Source organism: Rhinatrema bivittatum, chromosome 6 (genome assembly GCF_901001135.1).
Source record: "Rhinatrema bivittatum chromosome 6, aRhiBiv1.1, whole genome shotgun sequence".
In the NCBI taxonomy this organism is placed as follows: Eukaryota; Metazoa; Chordata; class Amphibia; order Gymnophiona; family Rhinatrematidae; genus Rhinatrema; species Rhinatrema bivittatum.
The window spans coordinates 293,291,763-293,316,213 of record NC_042620.1 but is presented as its reverse complement, the minus strand read 5'-3'; the positions used below and the strand labels follow the sequence as shown (position 1 = coordinate 293,316,213).

Sequence of the window (24,451 nt, the reverse complement as noted above, 5' to 3'; positions counted from 1 at the left end):
TTTTACACCCCCCCCCCTACCCTGGGTAATAAATTGTAACTGATCTCTCATTTCAAAAAAATAAGTTGCAATTTCCAAAAATGCATCCAACTGAGCCATTCCTACCATTTTAGGGAGATTTATAGTGCTTCAGCATATCAAACACATACAGACTAATTTACAATGAAGCATAAATATAGAACAAACAGCTCAGTGGCTTGAGGGAAGGAGAGATCACAGAAACATACAAAAGATTAAAAAAAACAAAGAAAAGTCAATACATTTAAACCTTGAGAAATAGATCCACAAAAAAAAAAATAAAATAAAATATGAAGTCAGCAGGAATAAATTAACAATTCTAAAACTAAACAAGTAAAGCACCCAGGATTAAGACATCTCAAAGATCTCATGGTCATGAATGAGGCACAATACATGGATCCCCCCCAATAGTGCTATGAACAGCAGAAAACAAAGTGACAGTTAAGGTCTATGTTATTTGTAAAAAGTGAGAGTGTTCTAAGCAGTTTTCCATTATACTCAAAACAGCAGGGCTGACGAGATTCTTAAGTTTTTCAAATCACTCAACTTAAATTTTTACTTTGCATTAACATATTTCATGTTTCTGCTTGCTCCTCTTCCTTCCCCCTCCTCAGTACAGCACGATGGCTGCAAGCTGCAGCTCAGGTCTGGATACTCCCCAGTGTGGAGACTGGGCGGCCGGCAGCAGCTTCAAGCCTAAGGCATCGCTAGGCACCAGGATGTAAATATTAGGCTGCCTGGGCAACCTGGTGAGAAGGTAGTCGTCCAGCCCTGTAAAATGGAAGAAACTTCTTGGCCCTCAAAGAGTACTTTAGTGCTGCTATTTTAGTGTCTCAGTGTTGCAAAAGTGACTTAAATGCAGGGATTAAGTGATAGAAAAAAAACAAAAAAAAAACAAAACAGGTGAGGCAGCATTAAAGATTAAGAAAACAGGGAAGACTAGATTCCAGGTTTTGAAACGTCTCCCTAAATCAGTTACAGCCCCCAGATACATTGTCTACATTGCCATGTATTAATTTTCAGGCCTGATAAATGTATAGGAAATTGCTTAAAGTTGGACAGACATTTGTGGGTGGAAATGCAAACTGGAATGGGTGCAATACAAACTACAAAATTATGCAATGCACATGCAATGCCTACCTGATTTTACACAGGCAAGAGAAAATGTAAAGAAAAAAAGGACCCTATCAAGGCAAATACCAGTAGTTAACATCTTGCAGCAGGTACCTGGACGTGAATAGCTGGGAAGTGTAGCTACAGTTGCTTGCCCAGAAACACATGGACAGTCTGGGGCATAAACAAGAGAAAGCAAGGGAGGTGCCATGAAGTTTCCCCCATGGTCAATTGCTAGAAAGACAGTTTCAAATGCTGTATGTACTAAGATTTCAATGGCCCCTCTTCACCAATAATTAGGGATGTGCATTCGTTTCATACAAAACGTATGAAACATATGAAATGAATGCACATCTAATTGACATGTAATGGGAAACGTATGAAATGAATTAAACGAATGAAACGAATGCACATCCCTACCAATAATTACTATCAAGAAAATATTGCTGAAATAAGGAAACAAGGTCCATGGTAGTGGCCACAGGGACAAGTCTGGCAATACAGAACCCTGGCATCAATCACTAGCAGAGAATGGAACTTGGAAGCATTGCTAAGAGAAGCCACTGTGGTATTTTCAACCTAATGAACTGAAAAAGGTGCAAAGATGTAAAAAGAAACCAATTCCACAAAACTACATTTATGAGATCCATATTAGCTACCAATGGTTTCATACTAAATGGATTTGTATTTGGTTACATGTATACCTAAAAGTAAACACCCAAAAAGCTTCTAGGCACCGACAACCAATGTTGGGTAGGGAATGGCCTGGAGATACCACCTCGTACCCGACCACTGCACACATGCAAGATCTGAGGCAGGCAGTACTAGACTAATGTATCAGCTGGCTGCTAAGGGGCAAAAACAGTCTCAGCACATCTATTGCTGCGTCCACCTAAAGTCACATCTCTCTCCACTGCTAAGCACACTTCAGCATTTGCAAGCTGTCCTCAGCAAAATCCCACACCATCCTCACAGAATGAGCAGATGAAGGTTGCTGCATGGTCTGCCTCTCTCAACAACTGCAGGCCTTGGGGCTGGGACAGCCGCCTTGCTTTGCCATGTCTGCTCTTAAGCCTCTAACTTTGGTATGGAAGCTATTGTGATGCTTACAGCCCCCACCACACATGAAAGCAGTAACACATGAAGTCATTCTTGTTCTAAGTTTTTGATCATAGGCAGTTTTGTAAGCACTAAAATTATAGCTTCAGCCTTGTACTTGTTTTCCTATACAAAAGATGCTGTAAGTTAGATAAAAAGATGCTGACCTACAAGGTTATAGAATATTTTCGAACAGATACGAGGCCAGTTGACATTCCATCTAATTGTGAGCCTTAGATAACCTCATTTACATATGAGACAAGGATGAGCATGGAAGCCAAGAGCAAATTACCACGAGATCCATTTTCAGCCGCAGAGCAACTAGATAAGTTAGTCAGATTTAGCAATCAAGCTAAATTAATGGGGGATATTCAGGGACGGGCAGCTGCACCACTGAATATCCCTGGCTAACCGGCGGCTAACTTTACGACAGCTCTATGGGTACACCAGAATTGGCCACATTGGTTAAACATCTTTTGCCGCTAATTCTGGCCTGCCCTGATCACCTCCAAATTTCATGCCTAATTTCTAGGCACATAATGAGTTAGGGCGGTGAATATTGCCAGCTAACCATTTAGACAAGATAACTTTTCAGTTACCCGTCTAAATGGCTTCTGAATAATCTGCCTTCATATGTCCAGATTATTTGCTTACAAAGAAAGCCAAATACTTTGGCAATTATGTAACCTAGTTTAGAGGTGGATGAAACAAGTGTAGAAATCCTCTCTATATCTATATAGTCTTGCAATCAGTAAAATCACTTGAGATGCTTTGTTGTTTCGGTGCTTTGCACAGCACGCTGCCACTCTCGTCACGATATACCTTATATTATTTTGTAGCACTTTAATAAAATGTTTGTTTGCTCCACAGCTGTTGGCTTTAAGCATTCTTATTTCAGTGAACTACAGCAAAGCGATTTAGGATTTTCCAAGTGGTCCGTTCCTCCTCTGCTCCTGCAGACGCTGTTGGATACACATGCGCCATCCATCAAGCACTGAATGGATAGGAGTCATAGGGCTGTCTAGCTGTTCTCAGATTTCCTCAGCTACCCTTTGCTGACCTACAAGAAACACTGTTGCAAGTAGCACTCATTCACAATCACACAAAGGACCCAATGGAATAAAAAGATATTAAAACTATGTGCTGAATTTCAACACAGTTTAAAGCAGGAATTTTTTTTTTTTACTCCAAATGCATTAAGCTAATGTATCAGGAGGAGGAAATGTGTGCTAATCTGAAAATGTATGCAGGAACACTAGTCAAAACATGTGCTCAGTTTTTAGCATAGGCTGAGCATACATTTTAATGCTGATTTTGAGCCTCTTAGCGCTGCTTTTTGCCAATGCTGGGTGGGATGGGGAAGATGTACTTTATCTTGCAAGGAGAGCGCTGTGTGGGCACCAACAGTACAGAAGAGAAGTGGGGAGCCCTTACACCTCCACTCCTGTACCTCCAGAAGCAGTTGTGTGGACCCCCCAGCAGATGCCTGTAGCTAGGCTATAGGAACCTCTTGGTGCCACTGTTACTCAGGTTGAAGTACTGCCACTTGCTTAGTGCACATGAGATGTTTACAGGAATACAACATTTCCAAACGTTAGAATGTATAACCCCCACCTCTTGATTAAGACTAACATTTTGAATGCCAAGTCATGCACCCCTCTGCATGTGGGGGGCGGCGGCACTGTAATAGCTAATGCCTTCATTTCCAGGGGAAGGCACCAAGGAAATACAAAAATGTGCACATAACTGAGTCAAACTCCTTCCTGCATCAACATTTCTGCAAAAATTAAACTTTGCACTCTCTTGAGTGCAGCTTATTACAAAAGGTAGCTAGCTGCCCAATTCATACTGGGGTTATGAGCCATCAGTGCTTCTATAAAAAACAAAACAAAAAAAAACCACACCAAACCAAAAGCAAAGAAAAAATATACAATTAGTCTAGTCTTGGAGTTTGTTCAAGCAAGAGCTACTCAAAGCACAACAGGCTGTGACAAATAAAAACTGAAGTCTGTTTAACTTACTAATTTACTGCTTGCTACAGTCCGATTGTGTTTTGAAGTGTGCTTTTCTGTTTGAATGAGATAGTCATTTCCTTGTTTTACCCACCTGCCCATCCTTCTCTCAAACTGACATTTATAGACTATCATCCAATTTTGAGGCAGAGAGAAAATTTCAGTAGGAACCAAGAAGTGCAGTGGCCCAATATATTTGTGTGTAGTTAAATGTTGCTACCTTTTTATAGAATGATGTTACTTAGGATATAAAAATAAACCAGACTGACTACTTTTTTGTTCTGTTTGCAGATATCCTATTTCACTTACTCTCCCTTTCCTAGTACAAACCAGTATCTTCTCCCACCAGTGACTTAATCCTAATCTGTTTTCCCAACTATTCATGGTAGATTTACTAATTTTTTTATTTTTTTTTTTTTTTACACACTATTGTTTAATTTTGCTCTTATTTGTGTGCGACCACCAATTGATTCCTGTTATGCAACTGTAGACTATATATCGTTTGAGTGAGGGTTCATTCTGCACACTGTAGTCTGAAAGGATAAGTTAAACCATGCCATACTTCAAGATAACCACTGAGCAAACAGGAAAAAATTCTGAGTGTGGAGGTGGAAGAGAATCCACTAGAAAGAGACTAGCTGAGAATAAAAAGCACCGCTGACTGACAGGCCGATACAGTAAAGCGCGGCCGCAGTTACCCTGTTTCTAACCCGCTGTGTACTCACAATTTGGCCGTGTAAGTCTAACCCACGATTCACTATCTGTTTTTACCGATCCTTACCGCTTCTTTAACTTAATGCGTATCCCTTTCCGCCCGCGGCATGTATATGTATGTAAACGATCCAATTAGCTATTCCCTCCCATACAGTAACGTGCGCCCCGACTATCTCCTTTTTAACCTATCTTGCCGCGTCTTTTACCTGCTAATTTACCGCCTACCCTGACGTTAGTGTAGTTTCACACTAAAGCCAGGGTCAGGGTAGGTGGTAAATTACGAAATTTCACACGAAAATTCACAGTCCCAAACCAAACCAACCCAATCGTCAGGCAAGCCCCAGCAGAGAGAGACGAAATTTCACAGTCCCAGACCAAACCAACCCAATCCAAGCCCCAGCAGAGAGAGACGAAATTTTACAGTCCTGGGCAAACTTTCCCCCAGCTCCCACTCACCTGCCCTGGCTGCGGCCACACAAGCCCCCAGCAGCAGCAGTAGAAGGGCGGCGAGAGAGAGCGGCTTCAGCGGATCGGGCGTTCCCCATGCGAGACGGCTTCCAGCAGCCCAGCCAGCGAAGGTGAATACGTGCACGCCGTGAACTCCCGACATCCAGCCGGGTGCTCAGGTCACGGCATGTGCGCATGCACCTATGCTGCCTTGAGCGCCCATACTGGACAAACAGGCGTGCATGTATTCACCTTTGCCGGCGGGGCTGCTGGAAGCTGCCTCGCATGGGGAGCGCTCGATCCGTCCCGGGCTGCTGAGCGGGGGCTGGGGGAAAGTTTGCCTGGGACTGTGAAATTTCGTCTCTTGCCCGTCCGAAGGAGGGTGCTTTGTTGTGCTCCCTGCTTCTAATTGCCGGCTGCTGGGGCTTGCTTTAGCCGGGCGCTCGAAGCAGTGGGGTCTGTAGGAGAACCATCCACTTCCTGGTACCTGTCATTTCAAACGTCATTTGAAATGACAGGTACCAGCGCACCCAGGATACTATATAGGTGCTGTATAGTACCTATACAGTAAAATGGATTGCGCTTCATGGACACGGCTTGCATTTGCATGCCATTTAAATACTGTATCGAGCGGTATGTGATCCGGACTGTGCGTGCGGCAAACGCCGGTGCGCCTGGCACTAACGCACCTCTTTCTACTGCACCTTACTGTATTGGCCTGTTAGGTCTCATTTCTTAACACAGGTAACTGAAAGCACATAACTGCAGAAGGATGGCTAGGCAACATTTTCCAACCAGTGTGCCATAGAAAAAAAAAGTCACTGCTGCCCAATGCTGAGATCCAGACCAGTACCTGGGCAATGCTCTCAACACCTCACAGCAAGTCATTAGCAGTGGGTCTTAAAAAGGTCTGAACAAGTTCCTGGTAGAAGATCCATAAATTAGACAGATTTACTCTCTCCTAGGGATAGCAAGTCTGAGGAATTTAAACCATTTTATGGGATCTGCCAGGTTCAGACAGTATGCTGAGCTTGATAGTCCTTGGTCTGACTCAATATAGCAATTCTTTTCTTAACTCGAAGGAAGGAAGATTCTGCCCCCAACTAAAGTGAAAAAGCCAGATCACCTTTGGGAGAAACGCCAAATTTGTACAAACCTGTACCATTTCCTTCAAAAGGCAAAGAGGCTCCTTGCACAGCTTACAGTTCAGAAGTTTGCCTGACTTGAGGTAGATCGCCACTAGCAACTCAAAAGTACTACCCACCTGAAAGGATACCACATTCAAATTCCAAGACAAGACCAGGTCTCATAATGGCAATCTGTTTCACTCCTCACAAGGAACGAGAAGACTCCAGAAACACGCAACTGCTACTCTTTGAACTTTCAAGAAATTGAGAGCTAGACCTTTATTCAACCTCCTTGCAAACAAAAAAAAACAAAACACAAGCCCTGCCAAATGGAAGTTATGCAATTCCTTCTAGGAAAAACCTGCTTAGCAGCATAATCTTCAAATTCCAAACCCTGATATAGAAATCTGATAGACTAGGGATGTTGAACTTTCCCAAGAAAGTAACAAGGTATCCATTTCTAAAGAACATCTTTTCTTGCTTAAAGAAACCCAGTCAAAGGCCAAGCCACAAGACAGAATTGAACCAGATTCTCATGAAACACCAGACCCTAACTTCAGGAGACCTGAAGTTCCAAAGAGAGAACTATCACCCAAGAGCTGGAACAGAACTGCATACCAAGGCCGCCATGACCAAATTGGATGCTATCAGAGCCTGGGGATCTTCTGTGGGAGACTATCAGAGGCCACAAAGGAAGAACAAACTAGTTGCCATGCCAGCTAAGATCGAACTAAGGCATCTAAATTTAAGCCTGGATGACTGATATAGAATCTTTCTACATTTTCATTCCTGTGGGACACAATTAGGTGCAAGTCCCATCCCATACTGCATCACAATATGATGAGAGGCCCCTTCTGACAGTTCCCACTGTCTGGGGTCCAGAGCAATGTGGCTGAGACAGTCCACTTGAACCTTCTCTTCCACAGGTATGTGAGATGCCAATAGCACTCTTGGGTATTAATCCTCCCAGGTTAGATGTGATTTTCACCTACACTGACAATGAGAACAATCAGCATCCCCTTGATGAATCACATATACCATTACTATGGTACTGTGACAAAAAAGCAGACTGCTTGATTTTGAAGAACCAATACCAAATGGAGCATAGCCAACCAAACTGCTCTGGTTACCAACCAGATTGGCCACCTAGCCTCCATTGCTGACCAAGTTTCCTGAAGGGGGGGGGGGGGGAGGAGTGTGCCCCAAAGAGGTTGGTATCTGTCATCACTAACACTTAATCAGGTTCCAGATCTACTCTTCTCCAACTCATGCAAACAAGTCACCAGCTGAAACTTGTTTGCATGATCTGGGACAGCAAACTTTCAGTTTTGTGACTAAGGATTTCACTTGGAAGCAGGGCTATCTGCAAGGGTCTCATGAAAGCTCACAACCACTGAACCAGCTTCAAGGCCACCACCATAGACCTCAACACCTGAACATAACGCCATATAGAGAATCTTCAGGTGCACCTCATGGAAGGCAACTGTACTTGCATCCTGACTCCTCGGTATGAATCAGCATCGAAATGGGCCTCCAGATCAACTAAACATTAGTAGCCAACTTGTTTTCCTGGGTTGGTTTTGAACTGACTAACCAATTATCTAGATAAGGATGAACCAGAAGACCTTCTTGATGTAACAAAGCTCTGGAGGCAGTGGTCAACCAAAAGGGAGGACCTGAAACAAAACACAAACCCCCAGCAGTGAGAAATGGAGAAACTTCTGAAGACCTTCTCAGTAGGGAATATGCTTCCATTGAACCCATGGATGCTAAAAGTTAATCTTCTCACCTTTAAAAGACAACTGGTCTTGAAGCAGTGGTGTGCTAGGGTGAGAGGCAGGAGTTTAGTTTGAGACCTCAATTCTGAAGTGAGGAACTCTCAAGACTACTTCCTTGCATCAGATCCAAAATAGATCAAAAGCTTCTTTATTTTTATTTTTTTTAAAACCACTTAATAGATGGAATACTGACAAATCTCATTACGCCAGAGGCACCAACTGCTCCAATGTCTAACAGATGGCTGAGTGCAACCCAAAATGCCTCCTGCGTTAGAGGAAAGACTAAGAAAGCAAAATTGCTTACCTGTAAAGGAGAAATTACTTACCTAAATTTCGTTTTCCTTAGTGTAGACAGATGGACTCAGACCAATGGGTATAGTGTGCTCCTGATAACAGTTGGAGACTGAGTCAGATTTCAATCTGACGTCAGCAGTACATATACCTGTACAGGAAGCTCTGCTCTTCAGTATTCACCTCGAAAAGCAATTGTGGATATATATGTGTTGGATTAACTTGAACTGGTTGACGTGAATTATAGCTGGAGACCGCCAGTGCATTCAACCGAGAAACAGACACCCGGTAACTATGGGTGTCTTAACGAGGGATAAAGTGTGGCTTACCCGTGCTCGTCTTACTCTTGGGGATGGTCACCCGAGGTTTCCGTATTTTGAGGCAGTGGTGGGTGGGATACTGAGTCCATCTGTCTACACTAAGGAAAACAAAATTATCAGGTAAGCAATTTCTCCATTTCCTAGCATGTAGAGGATGGACTCAGGACCAATGGGGTGTACAAAAGCTACTCCCGAACCCGGTGGGAGGCTGCCCGTGGCCCACTTAGTACTGCCCTTGTGAATGCTGTCCCCTCCCGGGCCTGAACATCCAGGAAGTAGAACCTAGAGAAGGTGTGAATGGAGGACCATGTCACTACCTGACAGATTGATGGACCAAGGGTCCATCAAGCCCAGCATCCTGTTTCCAACAGAGGCCAAACCAGGCCACAAGAACCTGGCAATTACCCAAACACTAAGAAGATCCCATGCTACTGATGCAATTAATAGCAGTGACTATTCCCTAAGCAAACTTGATTAGCCGTTAATGGACTTCTCCTCCAAGAACTTATCCAAACCTTTTTTTGAACCCAGTTCCACTAACTGCACTAACCACATATTCTGGCAACAAATTGCAGAGCTTAATTGTGCATTGAGTGAAAAAGAATTCTCTGATTAGTCTTAAATGTGCTACTTGCTAACTTCATGGAATGCCCCCTAGTCCTATTATTTGAAAGTGTAAACAGATTCATATCTGCTCATTAAAGACCTCTATCATATCCCCCCTCAGCCGTCTCTTCTCCAAGTTGAACAGCCCTAACCTCTTCAGCCTTTCCTCATAGGGGAGCTGTTCCATCCCCTTTATCATTTTGGTTGCCCTTCAAAACTCTGCATCTAAGTAACTTTTTTCTGTATTACATTTTAAATTAGACTATCATGCATATTGTTTTGAGCAATATAAAGTATGCAGAATCTAAAATTGTGTGCATATTATTTTACACAGTTCCCCCAGTAGTAATGATAGCACAGTCGAGGCTGGCTGTGTACCCTGACAGCCACTATATCCAAGTCAGCCTTGTTCATGACTGTCTAGATCTAGGTCTTTATCTCCCATACTGTGAGCATTAGGGTACGTAGTCAGGCACCGGTGCCCTTTTCCTCTCCCCCACCCGATTTCTCTAAGCATTTAATGCTTGATTCACCAAAGTACTTTTACAAACCTCAGGGCTTTGTCCACCCATCCCTGATAACCCATGCATTTGGACTGGTCTGTGTCCCCCAACCAGCAGATGGAGGCAGAGGTTAGCAGGCTTGCTGATGTCACTCTGCGCTCAACCTGCCAGTGTTCTGTCTCCAGCAGATGGTAGGAGAGCTTGTCCCATCTGAGGTTGGATTGGAAGGGCAGCTAATGTGGTAAAAGCCTTGTGCTCCCTCACCCAGTTGAGCATGGTGTTAGACCAGCAGGCTTTCAAGGATTTGGGCAAGGCTCCACATTTCATTTTGTATTGCCTTGTTTCCTCCAATTTCCATCCCCGCTTCTCTCTTCTCTGACTAGACATTGCTGTGATTAAAAAAGGAAGAGTCGGGATGGATCATCAACTGACTGGAAGCCCGAACAGACTGGCCTGCCTACGATTCAGACACCGGAGATCATCTGTCAGTCATGTTGGACAACACCACATCAACTGCCAGGGAGGAACCAAAAGCCAACAGGTGTCCCTGGAAATAGACCCCCTAATGGTGTGGGCAGAAGCAAACCTGCAAGGGATTCTGGCCGCCCACTTCGCGGGAAAAGACAACGTCACTGTGGATTACCTCGGCAGAGAAAGCCTAGACCCAGGGAAATGGATGCTGTCGACCACAGCCTTCCAGTTGATAAGCCACTGGGGAACTCCAGCAATGTATCTTCTGGCAACCTGGTCCAGCACCCAAGTTCCCAACTTCAACCGCAGACGAGAACCACAATACCAGAGGATTGGCACCCTCGTCCAGACCTAGCCACAGGAAGACCTGCTGTACACCTTTCCTCCATTTCCACTTCTGGGCGGGATCATCCGCAAGATAAAACACCACAGGGGGCTAGTACTTCTAGTGGCCCCAGTCTGGCCAAGAAGGCCGTGGAACGCAGACATGCGAAGACTTCTGGAGGGGAGCCCTCTGTCTATCTCCACACAGGGATCTGCTCCACCAAGGACCAATTCTCCACAAAGACCCAACTCTATATTCTCTCTTACGGTCTGGCCATTGAGAGGATGTGCCTGAAGAGCAGATACTCAGGGGTAGTGATTGACACCTTGCTCCAAGCACGCAAGTTCTCCATGACTCTAACCTACATACGAATATGGAGAATATTCGAAGCTTGGTATGAAGACCGTGACATCCTTCTGCAGACAGTCTATGGGAAACAGTCTTTATACGCTTAGGACAAGTTTCTGCTGGTAAAGATAGACTCTGTAGAGTAGTAGGACCCACCTGCGTCTGAGATTTGCCGAGGTTGTGGAGATGAAGAACCCCCAATGTGTCATATGTTTTGGCTGTGGAGTCGAAAGGGTCGATTTAGGTGTCTGATGTGCCTCTTCCAACATACGTTGCATCGGCTTTGACATCAAATGCGGTCTCGAGGCGGGGTCCGGTCTTGACTCTTGTGTTGACTGCGTCAGCTTCAATGCATCGGCGTAGAGGATTTTGGCTTAGGCGCCAAGTGTGTCGTATCCCCTTGATGCTGCGTCGACATTGGTGTCTGTGTCAATACTCCCAACGCTGCTTTGACAGCCTTCGAATCTGAAGGCCATGGTGTGAGTATTGGGGTTGATTTGTTCCCGTTCTGTGCAGAGGGAGTTGGATGTACATCCTGCCACTGTCCTGATTTCTTAGTTTTATTTTATTTATTTAAAATCTATATATAGCTCTATCGTGAAGCATGATTTTTTAATAACACACTAATTGATCTTAAAGGTGCTGCGTTCTGCTGTGCTACTGCCATAATTCATATTCCACTATCCACTGCTCTCTTTGTAAAATGCTTGTGGGTTTTCTCTAAGTCCTTTGTGGACCTCACCTTTTTTCCAGGCCTGGAGAGTCCGGGTTCCACCGAGGCCGCCCTCTTCATCGATGGGGCCCGTTTCCTCGCTGGTGCGAAGAATGTGTGTCTGACCGGGGGGGGGGGAAGGCGCGTAAGAGCCCTCTTTTCAATCTTGAATTTTCTGGGCTCGCTGTTACTGGGCCTCGGCAACATTCTTCCATAATGTGGGCAGTAGTCGCACTGATTATGGACCGGACCTAAACATCTATAGCACAAATCATGTCCATCTGTAATGGACATGATTTTTCCCACATGCGCAGGGCTTGAATCCCGGCTGCCTACTCTGTTTGCGACACTGTCTTCTTTACTAGAAAAATTTTCCTGAGAAGAGAAGCTCCGCGTGTGATCCCGTGCGCGGAAAATACAGACTGAGGAGAATGTTACTTTCCTGCGCGGGAACCCACGCGCAGCCGCAGAGGGCAAAAACTAACCTCTGCTTGGGGAAGCTCTGCCTCCTGGGACCTGAAGACAGCTCCCATGACAGCATGACTAATTCAGCCCTGCTATCGACGGGAAAATTATATTGTAAATTATGGACTTTAGTTATACTAGGCTACCATCTATTCAAGAAGGACATGGTAGACAAAAAGGTGTGGTACCCATATATAATTTTTTTTAAAAGAAACAAATGCAGGGTTTACAAGGTAAAGAAGCAGCACTGTGGGATAATTTGGAAAGAGACAATGAAACATACTGGCGAGATATAGACTTTCACAGGCAGAAGAAATAGAGATTTAATTGAAAACATTCTCAAAATCACTATAAATGGAGAGGAGAATTTCAGTCTGCAGGATGTTGATTGGGACATCCCTGCTGTGGTGTTAACTTGAAGCCAGGGTCCTGGCTATCTGCAGGAAGAAGTGTCCTGTCAACTGATAACAAAACTGACATGTGACAAAGTTACTGGGCTTGGTGCTTACAGAGTTTGAAGATCTGGCATCCAGTGATTGCAAGATGTGGTTCAGTCAAGTGCGAGGGTCCTGGACTTCAGAAAAAGTAAACTAAGATGGGTGAATCTCTCTAGGAGGCATTAACTGGATGGTATATGCTAGAGCAGGGTGAGAAAACTGGGGGGAGGGGGGCCCCCACTTGCTGCCTAATCAGGGAAGAAAAAAAATGGCTATGCAGTCAAGTATCGGTGCCATGGAAGGAATGCAAGCTCAGGAGGGAGAGAGCTGTTAGAATGTAGTGACATAAGCCTGTTATGTTTTTGTTCTCAGTCTTCGGTGGCCACACTAGGGGGCGCCGGAGAAATGTTTAATGGGGCTTGCCTGCCTCCCATGCTTCTCCAGGATCTGCACCCTGGGGGTGTGAGAGATTGGTGAATGGTGGGAGTCTGTGAGAGACACACTCTTAGGGCTGATACAAGGGCATTAGATGCCCTACACAAACCTTACAGCCTTTCATTCCCCCTTCCCTCACAATTAAAATGTTTGCATTCTTTTCCATTTTAAGATTTATTAACCTCCCCAACCTAAAAAGGCAGATTAAATGACTATTTTCCATATGCAAAGTATAATCTTCTGAAGTAAAAATATATCACTAACAATATATATTATATAGGCATACACTGCAAAAACATTTTCAATAATAGTTTAATAGACTTAATAAACTACCTCTCTCATAGTAATCAAGGTGGTTTACTGGATCCCATATGGTAAAGTGCACTGGGTGTGAACTTGGCCCACAGAAAGCCAGGAATAAACTGAACTACAATTCCAGTATAGTAAGCTTTCCGTATCATAATTGCCAAAACTCAACCTAAGAAAAAGCCATACTGCAAATATTACATCAGGGCCTAAGCACCAATACACCTCCTATTAGGAAAACAGGAATCGGCTGTGACCAAGGCTCACCTCTGAGAATACCATAATCGCCTCAGGAAAGCCTCGACTGTGGGAGGGACAGATAGGTTTCACCGCAGGAGAAGGGGGGCTCTTCTTCTTGGAGGTAAATTTTCTCTTTCTAGCTGTAAATGTTACACTATTCTGGATTAGGATAGTGTCTACATCTGCTATGGGAGATGGAGAAATACTGAAGAGCTAACTAAGCATGTTGCACGGGTATATGTAGGCTGGCGTCAGCTTTGAAATCTGACTGTCTCCCATCTGCTATCAGGAGAGCACAATACCCATTGGTCCTGAGTCTATCTGGCTACACACTAGGAAATTGTGGTTTACCTGGTAACAGCACTAACTGATGCATTCACATGCAGGGACCTTCAATCTTTCCCTCTCAGCATCCATGAGATAATGAAATTTCCACATAGTCTTACCCACCTTTAATCTGGCCCTGCTAAATCCCATTCTTTAGAAATTAAATCTCTAATTGCCATGGGCAATGGAAAGGATTTTACTGGCATGTTAATCCTACCATGACCGGCCTTTCACATTCTCTTCCTCCCTCTAACCTCTGAAATGTTCATGAACTGTAAAGACTGGCCAATAAGAGGTCAACTCTTCTTTCCTAAACAAACTATATCAGACTCTTACACCTCTCGAGGAGAATACACCCCCTCTTCCAAGGCATCCTCACTGTCCCCTCCAAAACCCTCATTGTACCACATCTGAGAGACTACAGATGTTGAGAAGTCTTTGCCTTTGTGCCCTCCTCTATCTTTGTGGAGAAGGAATTTACACTCACACCGTGACCCGCTGTAAATGCCTGGTGCAGACAGCATAGAAACTCAAGGGAAAGGAGGAAGAGGCACTCACAGAAAGACTCCACCCAGCTGCCAAACCAGTAACACTGGCACCATAGGAAACAATACAGGAGGCCCATCCAAATTTGCAGCTACAGCAGAGCCCTCAGACTCAGAGCTGAATCCACAACAGTCCTAGCCCTCAACAGAAAACTGCTGCCAAAGAACAGCACACCCTTACTGTTGCTTCCTTTTTTTTTTTTTTTTAAAGGAAATTTATAAATCTATTGGCAGCCAACAGGACTTAAAAGGGACATCCAGAAATTAAAAAAAATAATAAAAATCCCCAACAAGGAAGCAAAGCTCAGAGACTGGGACAAAAATAGGAAAAATAAAACCAAACAAACCTGCAACAATCATGCCATCGAAAGGAAAAATTGATACCGACCATATCACTGCCAGATAGCCTTGGGAACCCCCCCACCACTGCAGGCTATAAGCTTTGCTCAACCAAGGGTGGGACACTTGTCCCATCAGGAGCTGCCCACATTTATCAGACCTGTTTACTGGGCCTAATCAGGCCTCAGAACACAGCACAGGATGTTTGCCTACCATCTGCTGAAGACAGAAAACTGACAAGCCGAGGTCAGCATGGGATCCCATATGGAGGCGATGTCAAACCTTTTATTCTCTGTCTCCATCTGCTAGTGGGGGGAGCATAAAGAGTCTGGACTCATCTGGATGAAGAGGGAAGTAGTTTCTGGAATCTACTGAATTACAGGACTGGAGGCTATTTCTTTGACAGGATGACCAGAGTTGGCTCAGGAAAAGCACAACAACATGTGGTGTACCTGGATTTCAGCAAGTCCTTCAACATGATTCTACATTGGTAACTTATAATCAGAATGCCCTAAGTAAAGGCCCTGAAGTGACTGTCTAGTTTAAAGACTAGTTGACTGGGAAACAAAGGATAGCGGTAAAATTGGGTTTGGGTGGGTAATTTATTTATTTCACATTTTTCTATACCGAGCTTCATGGTTGAATACCATATCAGATCGGTTTACATCGAACAGGGAATAGAGAAACTAGTAACAAAAAACTGAACAGTAAATTATAATCAAAAAGAGAGCAAAAAAGTTACATTGAACAAGGACTATAACTTGGAGGCAAATAGAGTAAAGAAGGCCCGAGCAGGGCAGTAACTTAAACTCAAAAGTCATAATGAGCTCGGTTCGAGCAAGATAGATTAATTGCGGAGGTATTGGATAAGAGGCATCTCACGGAGAGGCATGGTTACCAGTGGTATGCCACAGGGATCTGTCTCTGGCCCAGCTCTATTTTAATATTTTGCTAAATGATACACTGGTACCTTCATTTTCAGTTTTTATTTTGTCTGAGAATTTCCATGTTTGAACAAAATCAAGATCTGTGGAAAAATGAGATATAGCAAAAAAGTGAGTGGAAAAGTGGTTTTTTTCATTTTTCCTCCAATTTCTTTTTTGTTCAAACATTGAAATTTCCAGTCAAAATAAAAACTGTAAATGAAGGTCCCTAGTGATACTGAAGGAAATATTTGCTTTTCAGGTGACACCAAAAATCAGCAACAGGGAAGACAACCAGGAAGATGTGGAAAACAGAAGGGGCATTGCAATTAGTGCAAAATGCTGCAGCCAGAATTGTGACTAGAACTAGTATTCAAAGAACATATATTTAGTTATTGATTTCAAAACATTTCTAGTCTACTTATAAAGAAAATCATGCTAAGTGGATCACACTTTCAACATATACCAATAAAATCAGACAGACAAAAACCATCTCAAACTAAACCTTTCAGCTAAATGCCTCATTAAACAAGATGCTTTAAGCTGTTTCCTAAAAACCTTTAGATCAGACAGCAACCACAGCTCCAAAGGCCTAGGGCCTATAATTGTCAATGCCCGATTCCTGGTTGTTTGTAATCAGGCTTTCCCTATTGAGGGGATCACTAAAAGCTGTGGACTTGAAGACCGTAGGGAACAAGATGGCTGATAAGGCCTAAACATTTTAACAAAATAAGGTAAGTGATCAATTTTTACTGCTCTGAAAACCATCAATATTTTAAATTTCACATGAAACAAAACAGGTAGCCAGTGTAATTGTGGCAACTGGGGAGTAATGTGCTCCTGCTGTGGTCTTAGTTACTAAACGTGCCACTGAGTTCTGCAACTGCAGAACATGCAGACAACGTGGAGGCAGTCCCTTATACAGGAAGTTACAACAAATCAATAGATTAAATAAAAGCTTGGATCACAAGCTAAAAATCAGCCACTCCCAAAATGGGTCTTAAATGCTGAAGGAGTTTTAATTTATAGTAAGCCACAGAAAGAATGGTAGACAGTAGGGCTCTAAAGTCCAAATTAGTATCAAACACAAACCTAAGGTTCCTCTTATTTTATTTATTTATTTATTAACTTTTATTTACCGACATTCGTGCAGCACATCATGCCGGTTTACAAAGAACTCAGGTGGGTGATACAATAAAACAATAAAACAATAAAACAAAAAACAATGTACAATGAATAAAATAAAAGTAAAACTATAACGATGTAACCTTAGAACAAAAAATGCAAAAGGGACAGCATCCTCATTAATTGAAATAGTCAAAAGGGGGCCCCAGCCTCCTAGAAATCCATAGGGCTTTAGATTTATCAAAATTAAAGACCAAGCCATTAAAGCTCATCCATTCCCCAACTGCCCTTAAAACAAACAATCTGAGAAAGAAGATATCACCACAGCAGGTAAAGTATAATTGAACATCATCTGTATAACATCTTAAATAATTTGTCCAAGACCCAGTTCTCTCAATCTAAAAACAGCAAGTGAGTGACAGTCAAAAGCCGAGGAGATATCCAAGTACATAGCAATTACATCCTTTCCTGAATCAATTTTCTGAAGAACATAATCATTAACCGTAACCACAGCTGTTTCTCTACTTTGATGTTTTCTAAATCCATATTGATTCTCATGAAGGATACTATTTTTATCCAAAAATTCTTTAAGCTGTTTGAAGATCGCTCTTTCCAAAACCTTTCCAAGTGAAAAGAAATTAGAAATTGGTCTGTAATCACTACATTGATCAGAGGCACTATTCCCTTTAAGACCTCTTAAGTCTCTTGGGAACTATACTTCAGTGAAATATTTACCAAATATTCAGAAAACTTCTTTTAATAAGGAGAAAATCCATGATGGATACAGATCCAGGGCACAATGAGAATTCTTAAACTCATTCAGTACAGCCTCAACTTTTATTCTAGATATGGGGTTAAATGTAACTCACTTGGATCCCTCATCTGCAAGCCTCATACCCTAGACAAGAGAGAGAATGCCTAACTTGGCAATACAATAATCTGAGATTGATTAAAAAATAAAAATATAATCTAAGGGCTTCACAAGCCCATTAATACTACTAAATAATGCCTTTGGACGATTAATGGATAATTGTAGTTTTGTGGAATAAGAAGCCTTGTGGGCAATATTCACTTGATCCCTATAGTTCTTATGTGCAGCCTGATAAGACAAGGTGTCTGTGCCCTACGCCAGCTACTTTAGGATCTCCTGACTATCCTTTTCTTTTCACGCAAGTCCCTATCTCTATTTCACCCCAATTACACTGGCTACCAATTAAATCACAGATTGTAAGTAAAATGATTTTAAATTTAAAGTTATTTATGGTCTTGCCCCAGCCTACTTTAATGCACCATTGAAGACTTGACTAACCCACTCAAACTTTATCAATCTTATCTGCCGAGCACATGCAATTGACAGTCCAGGGACCGTTTATCCTACATTAGTAGGGCCTAGTTTATGGAATGCACTGTCAAATGAAATGTGAAACTTCAGTCAGATTCTACAAGATGGTAAAAGCTTTTTTTGTACTCTTATGGATAGGAAAACTTCCTGGATGATGACAGGAATGACAAGAAGGCTGTTTTTAGAAGAGAGGTCCATGGGCCTTTACTGCAGGAATGATGTCTGGTGATGGGCTGAGGGGTATCATCAGTCATAGAGGGAAAGTATAAGAGGGAATGAAATGAGTGGGTTGAAACTAGGAATCCTTTTAGTAAGTGCATGGTTTTACATGACTATTTTGTTTGTTTGTTTTATCAGTTTTTGTGTTATATGTTGATGGTTTTATCACATGCTTGCATTTTATATATTGATTTGTATTTAGTTATCTACTAAGTTTATTTAATTATTGTTAGTGTCTATATTAGAATGGTTATACTTTTAAAATTGTGAATGTTTTGATTTAGCCACCTAGAATTGTGGATAGGAGAGTTATACATATTTTTAAATAAATCTAGTGAAGCTTGAGAAAAGGCCTAGAATTTGACAGCTAATATTTAAAAGTAAAAAAAAAAAAGCAGAGTTGTGCATTTGGTTTGCAATAATGCAAGGGATCAGAACATAGCAGGTGAAAGTTTTGTGCACATAACAGGAGAGGGATCTGGGGAGGACAGTATCTGATGATCTTAAGATGGTCACTTAGATAAGGCGATGAGAAAAACCTAAAGAATGCTTTAGTGCATAGGTAGAATGTATAAGTCTGATGAACCTCATTTATTTAGAGTACAATGTACAATTCTGGGGACCACACCTTCAAAAGGATATAAACTGAATAGAGTCCATTCAGAGGACAGTTACTAAAATGGTCAATGATTATCATAAAGCATATGGAAACAGACAGAGATCTAAACATGTATTCCCTGGAGGAAAGGAGGGAAAGGGAAAATGACAAAGCATTTAAATACTCCCCATGAATAAGTGTACATGAGACAGTCCTCCAGCTGAAAGGAAGCTCTGGAATGAGAATGAAAGGGATTGAAGTAGTAATCTAAAATATATATTTATAAAAAAAGCTGATGTACATATGGATCAGTCTCCTTCTGGAGGAAACAAGGCCAGTATCGGAGTTCAAGAGCATATGGGACAAGTACAAAGAATCTCTGCAGGATAAGAAGGGACCTTAAAGCTGAGAAGAAGATAGGAATGGGCAGCCTGGATAGGCTATATATAGTCTATATCGGTTATATTCTATATTACTCTGCATTAGAGATGTGCTTCAGGATCAGATTTCATGTCTGGCTTCGTTTCTGGGCCCCCCCCCCCGTGGGAATTTCGTTTTTCCCGCAGTTCAGGTGGGGGGGGGGGGGTTGGGGGCCCTGATTTTCACTTTAGTGCACACTAATTCTGCCACTTTAGAACACACTAATGCGAAAATGAATTTTTTGGGGGGGAAAAATTAAATCTTTTTCGGTTCTCCGGAACCATTCCGAATTAGGCAATTATGTTGAAATTGCCTAATTCGGGAAAAAATTGCACATCCCTACTCTGCATCACTTCTACATTATCTGTGGCAGGCCTATTCAGTGTCTGACCCAAAATAGATCCTTTTTAGGAGTAGCACTTGTCTTTTGGTATTCTCCCCCAGCAGAGCTCTAAGAAATACATGAATACTCTTTCACAAAACAGAGGCCTAGCTCTTCTGTCAAGCTTTTAAGCCAAAATACAAAGATACTAAATAATTAAGGATGCTACCTCAGTTAAACATTAGTATTCTAATGTGTCAGTAGAGCTTGAACAATGTTTGTTAATTCTAAAGTTTTAATTCCAAAATGCCTTTTTAGACAGCTCAATTTAAAAATGTGATTTTTTTGCTGTTATTTTATCCTTGAAACCATAAGTGCCATGCTGGGTCAGACCAAGAGTCCATTGAGCCCAGTCAGCATCCTGTCTGACAGTGGCCAACCCAGGTTACAAATACCAGCCAGATCCCAAATAGTTGATCTACCAGGTAGATATGCTCCTCAGGCACGTCTTCAAACCAGAGCTATTCTGAAGCAAAGCACTCTTCTTATGGTCAAGAAAATTAAATTAATCCAATAAAAGCAGTATAACTTTTTTTTTGGTTAATGTTTCTCTATCCCTTCCTGTATTTACATCTTACTTTAGATGTAAGATATGACCTTACAGGTACATTTTCTTTCAGCTCAGACATTTTATTAGACTCCATCTAGCCTATTTCCCCCCCACCCCTTCGCCGCCGGGGACATTAAAGGACCAGCAATTCTTAGATATAATTTCTACCGGCTAAAAAGATTTCACGAATCAGATTCCAAAGCTCAGCTCGCACATACAATATCAAGGACATAATTTATCCGAGCAGGAACCTAGGACAAGCGGTGACGCAGAACTCAGCGAAAAACTGTCAAGTCAAGCACGTGCCCTTTGTTTCCCTCCCCAGAGACCATAGCACACAAGCCCAACATCACCGAGCCCCAGAGCAGAAGGGGATGGGCAGAACCTGACACGCAGGGCACGCTGGGAACTTTAGTTTATCCGAAGGTTCGCTTCATCCTCGGACATGCGGTCTGGACTATCTATCCCGAAAGGCCGTCCGCCAACCGGACAAGCTGGGAAATGTAGTCTCCTGCACCAAACTGGTGCTGGTTTCCCAATACGAACAACGTGGCTCTTAAAGACTTCGTCTCCCTACACTCTTCGCGCGAGCAGCAGTCTCACAAAAGGCCGGCTGCATGCGAGTGTTCTGGCCGCGTCTCACATCCTGTATAGTTTTCCCCGGATGAAGCCATACTCCCGTCCTTTCCCTCCAGCCGGCTTGCAGCCGATGCTCATTACTCACCAGGTTTCCTGATTGCTGAATTTCTTGGTCACCACTTTGCCCAACTCTGACCCGAGACGGTCAGCGATCTTCTGTGATAGATCCTGGTGAGAACTACCGCTAAAAATCTTTATGTTCGGCATCTCCGCTCCGAAGTGTTGTGTTGAAAATATTAAAATGAACGAAAAAAATAAAATTAAAACGGCCAAAACCACTACCCCTGTAATTTCCGTCACGTAATCTACTAGAATATCTTTATTATCCCTGATGCGGATTTCGCCTGTGAAGATAACGGTCTAGACGCGCGATACTCCTAGACGTAAGCAGGCTGAGCAGCGTCTCACGCTACGCCACCATCTTCCCCCTCCCTTTCCCGCCAGCCGCGCAGTCTTTAAAGCTGGTGCTCACCTAACCTGCTTGGATGTGGGATGGGACAACAGGTTGTGTCGTCTCTGTCTGAAAGCGAATTGGCTGACTGTAACAATCCCTCTGGGCGCGTTAACCTCCTATTGGGTGCTAAGGGAGGTGTCTAGTCCGTAGGGGATTATTGTTAGTTTGCTGGCGAAAGGCGAGGCTTAAGGTTAGTAGAGCTTGGTTGTGGTGCGTAGAACAGGAGAGCACGTGGGATAAGCAGGCTGTAGTGCTCGGAAGCGGCTGAGTTGCAGTTAAACAATCTCTTCTTCCCGATGTACAGTCACACACATTACGAAAATAGTAACATAAATAACGTTAGATGAAGGCCACAAGGGTCAGTTACCTGGAGCAAGTTATTTCTTCTCATTTATTTTGAAACTATACTACAAGTAAAATTCACATTTATTTATTTTTATTATTTGTAGGTTTTTATATACCGAAGTTTAGCGAAAGGCCTTCACTCCGGTTTACAGGTATAACAACAGTTTACTGGTGCAACACAACAGGTATCGCATCAGTTCCACAAAAAGTTATAACAACAGATTATATAGCAACAGTTTACAGGTGTAACATAACAGGTATAACCAGTTACAAAAAAGATTAACAACTATATTCATAACTGTGGGAGGTGACAGTCTTTCCCTCCGAAAGAAAACATTACAGAGAACATATGTTTATCTGAAGGAAAGGGAATAATCCGGTGATAGGCTGAAAGACTCTTCAATGGCCCATGTTAAATTTTATGAAGTGGAAGCCTATGTTACTGAATGGACCAGAATCAGAGTATTAGATTTCCCTTCAGATCTTGCGTTGCTTAGGAATGACTGGACATAGATAATAGCTATTAACAATTTAAGGTTTACTTACAAATGATTACATATATAGTAAACTATAGCACCAAGAGAATCTCCTGCTGATGGCCATGCAGCAGCGCAGACCGAACCCGGCGATCGGCATTGACCCATTAGGGTCCGGAGCAGCAGCGACCGTCTCATGTGCCCCCCCAGACGACGACCGAAGACCCGCCCATTCCACGACATCATTGGCTGCGACGAAGGCAGCCCTTTAAATCGCGGCCCTCACTTCCAGGCAAGCCCTTTTCGTCCAGCAACAGCACATACACTAGTCCCCTCCCATCCACCTTGGGAAACCGCGTGGAGGACCGAAACCACGCCCCCAGTATGCTGCCTGCCAATCGGAGGCCTGCAGCTGCTGTGACGGTAAAGACCCTTGCCCAGCAAGGCCTTTTTAAAATTGGGCTCTCTTCAGCGGCGCCGCACGCACAAAGGAGCACGACCTAAGGGGCATGCCCCTTAGTGCGGCCACTTCTGTGCTCCCAACCAAGTCGATCCCCACCTATCTCTGGTGGCTGCTATCACCGCCGTCTTTGCCCCATAATACTGGTTCCCTCCCATAGACTTCAACTAACCATCAGAGCATACGGCCTCTATTGCATCACCATATCTTGTGCATTGTATACTGTATTTGTATATTGTATCAGCCTACACATTGCTTTGTATACCGTATTATCCTATGATACTCAGCTAAATACTGTAATCGTCTTCTCCATTGAACTACTTCACTCTAACAGACAGTACCCCCCCCCTCCATTTCATCCCCCCTTCAACTAATCTCTGCTCCCAGTCCCCAGACCTGCTTTTTTCTTTTTCCCCCTCCCCCACCATGATAAACTTCCCTATCCCCCGTATTCACCAGTTACCCCGCAGACTCCCCCTTCTCCCTTACACCTATCCACTAGCTCAGCGCAAATCCCTTCTCCCCATCCTTTCCTCCCCCCTGACTCAGCTATTAGGACTTACAACCCTCTCAATTGTTCTGTTTAATGCCCAATCTCTCTCCAAAAAAACTCCCATACTCAACGATCTCCTGATTGACTGTAAGCCTGATATTTGCGCAGTCACTGAAACCTGGCTCAAGGATTCTGACATCGTCCTTTCAAATCAGCTCCCTACACCTTCTTATGATATATTTACTATTCCCAGACGCAAAAAAAGAGGAGGAGACCTCCTCCTAGCAGCCAAAAAGCATCTGAAACTCAGACCTCTCAGCATTGACACTCCACCCAAAATTGAACTTGGCCTATTCAAATCATCTGAAATCCAAATCTGCCTTGTCTACACACCACCAGGCCTTCTAGAGCACAACCCCTCTTCTCTAATGGAATTTATAGCCGAAAATATTAATAGTGAAATCCCAGCTATCATACTTGGAGACTTCAATCTCCATGTCGACTCCATTCCACTCTCTTCCTCCTATGACACCTTCCTCAACTCACTCCACCTTCCTCAACTCACTTCAGGCTATCTCAGCTCATCTCTTCCCCCACTCATAAAGCTGGACACACTTTAGACCTTATATTCGTTAACTCCTGCATTCACTCTCCCAATACCCTCTCATGCACACCTGTACCCTGGTCAGATCACGTCCTTATCAATGCACTGCTAACCATAAACGCACCGGCCAACAGCAATAGACTTGAAGAAATAGGTCTACAAGACAAAACAATCAAATGGTTCAGATCATATCTAAATAACAGAACCTTTCAAGTTCAAATTAAAAACACGCTATCCGACAAAATTACCTTGAAAACAGGAGTCCCACAAGGGTCAGCACTATCCACTACACTGTTTAACATTCCATGTTCTGCCACTATACCATCTCCTCGCTGGACTGGGAATCATACACTACATCTACGCTGACGACATCCAGTTAATCCTACCAATTGATGAAACTATTGAAAAAACAATAGGCCTAGCCATGATGTATCTGGACATAAT

The 24,451-nt window shown here is 43.1% G+C and overlaps 1 protein-coding gene across 3 annotated transcripts in view; it reads right to left on the bottom strand.

Moving 5' to 3' along the window:
- The window catches only part of PRPS1 (phosphoribosyl pyrophosphate synthetase 1), a 77,658-nt gene extending 56,030 nt beyond the window's left edge, over window positions 1-21,628 (bottom strand). Inside the window, exon 1 of one of the 3 annotated variants that reach the window (XM_029607358.1) lies at window positions 21,261-21,628. In XM_029607358.1, the coding sequence (XP_029463218.1) occupies window positions 21,261-21,382 (122 nt within the window). In that variant the 5' untranslated portion in view covers window positions 21,383-21,628. Of the gene's footprint in view, window positions 1-565; window positions 671-21,260 lie in introns of those variants that run through there. The other 2 variants (XM_029607361.1, XM_029607359.1) reach the window with 2 other exon arrangements.
- Window positions 21,629-24,451: the final 2,823 nt, after the last annotated feature.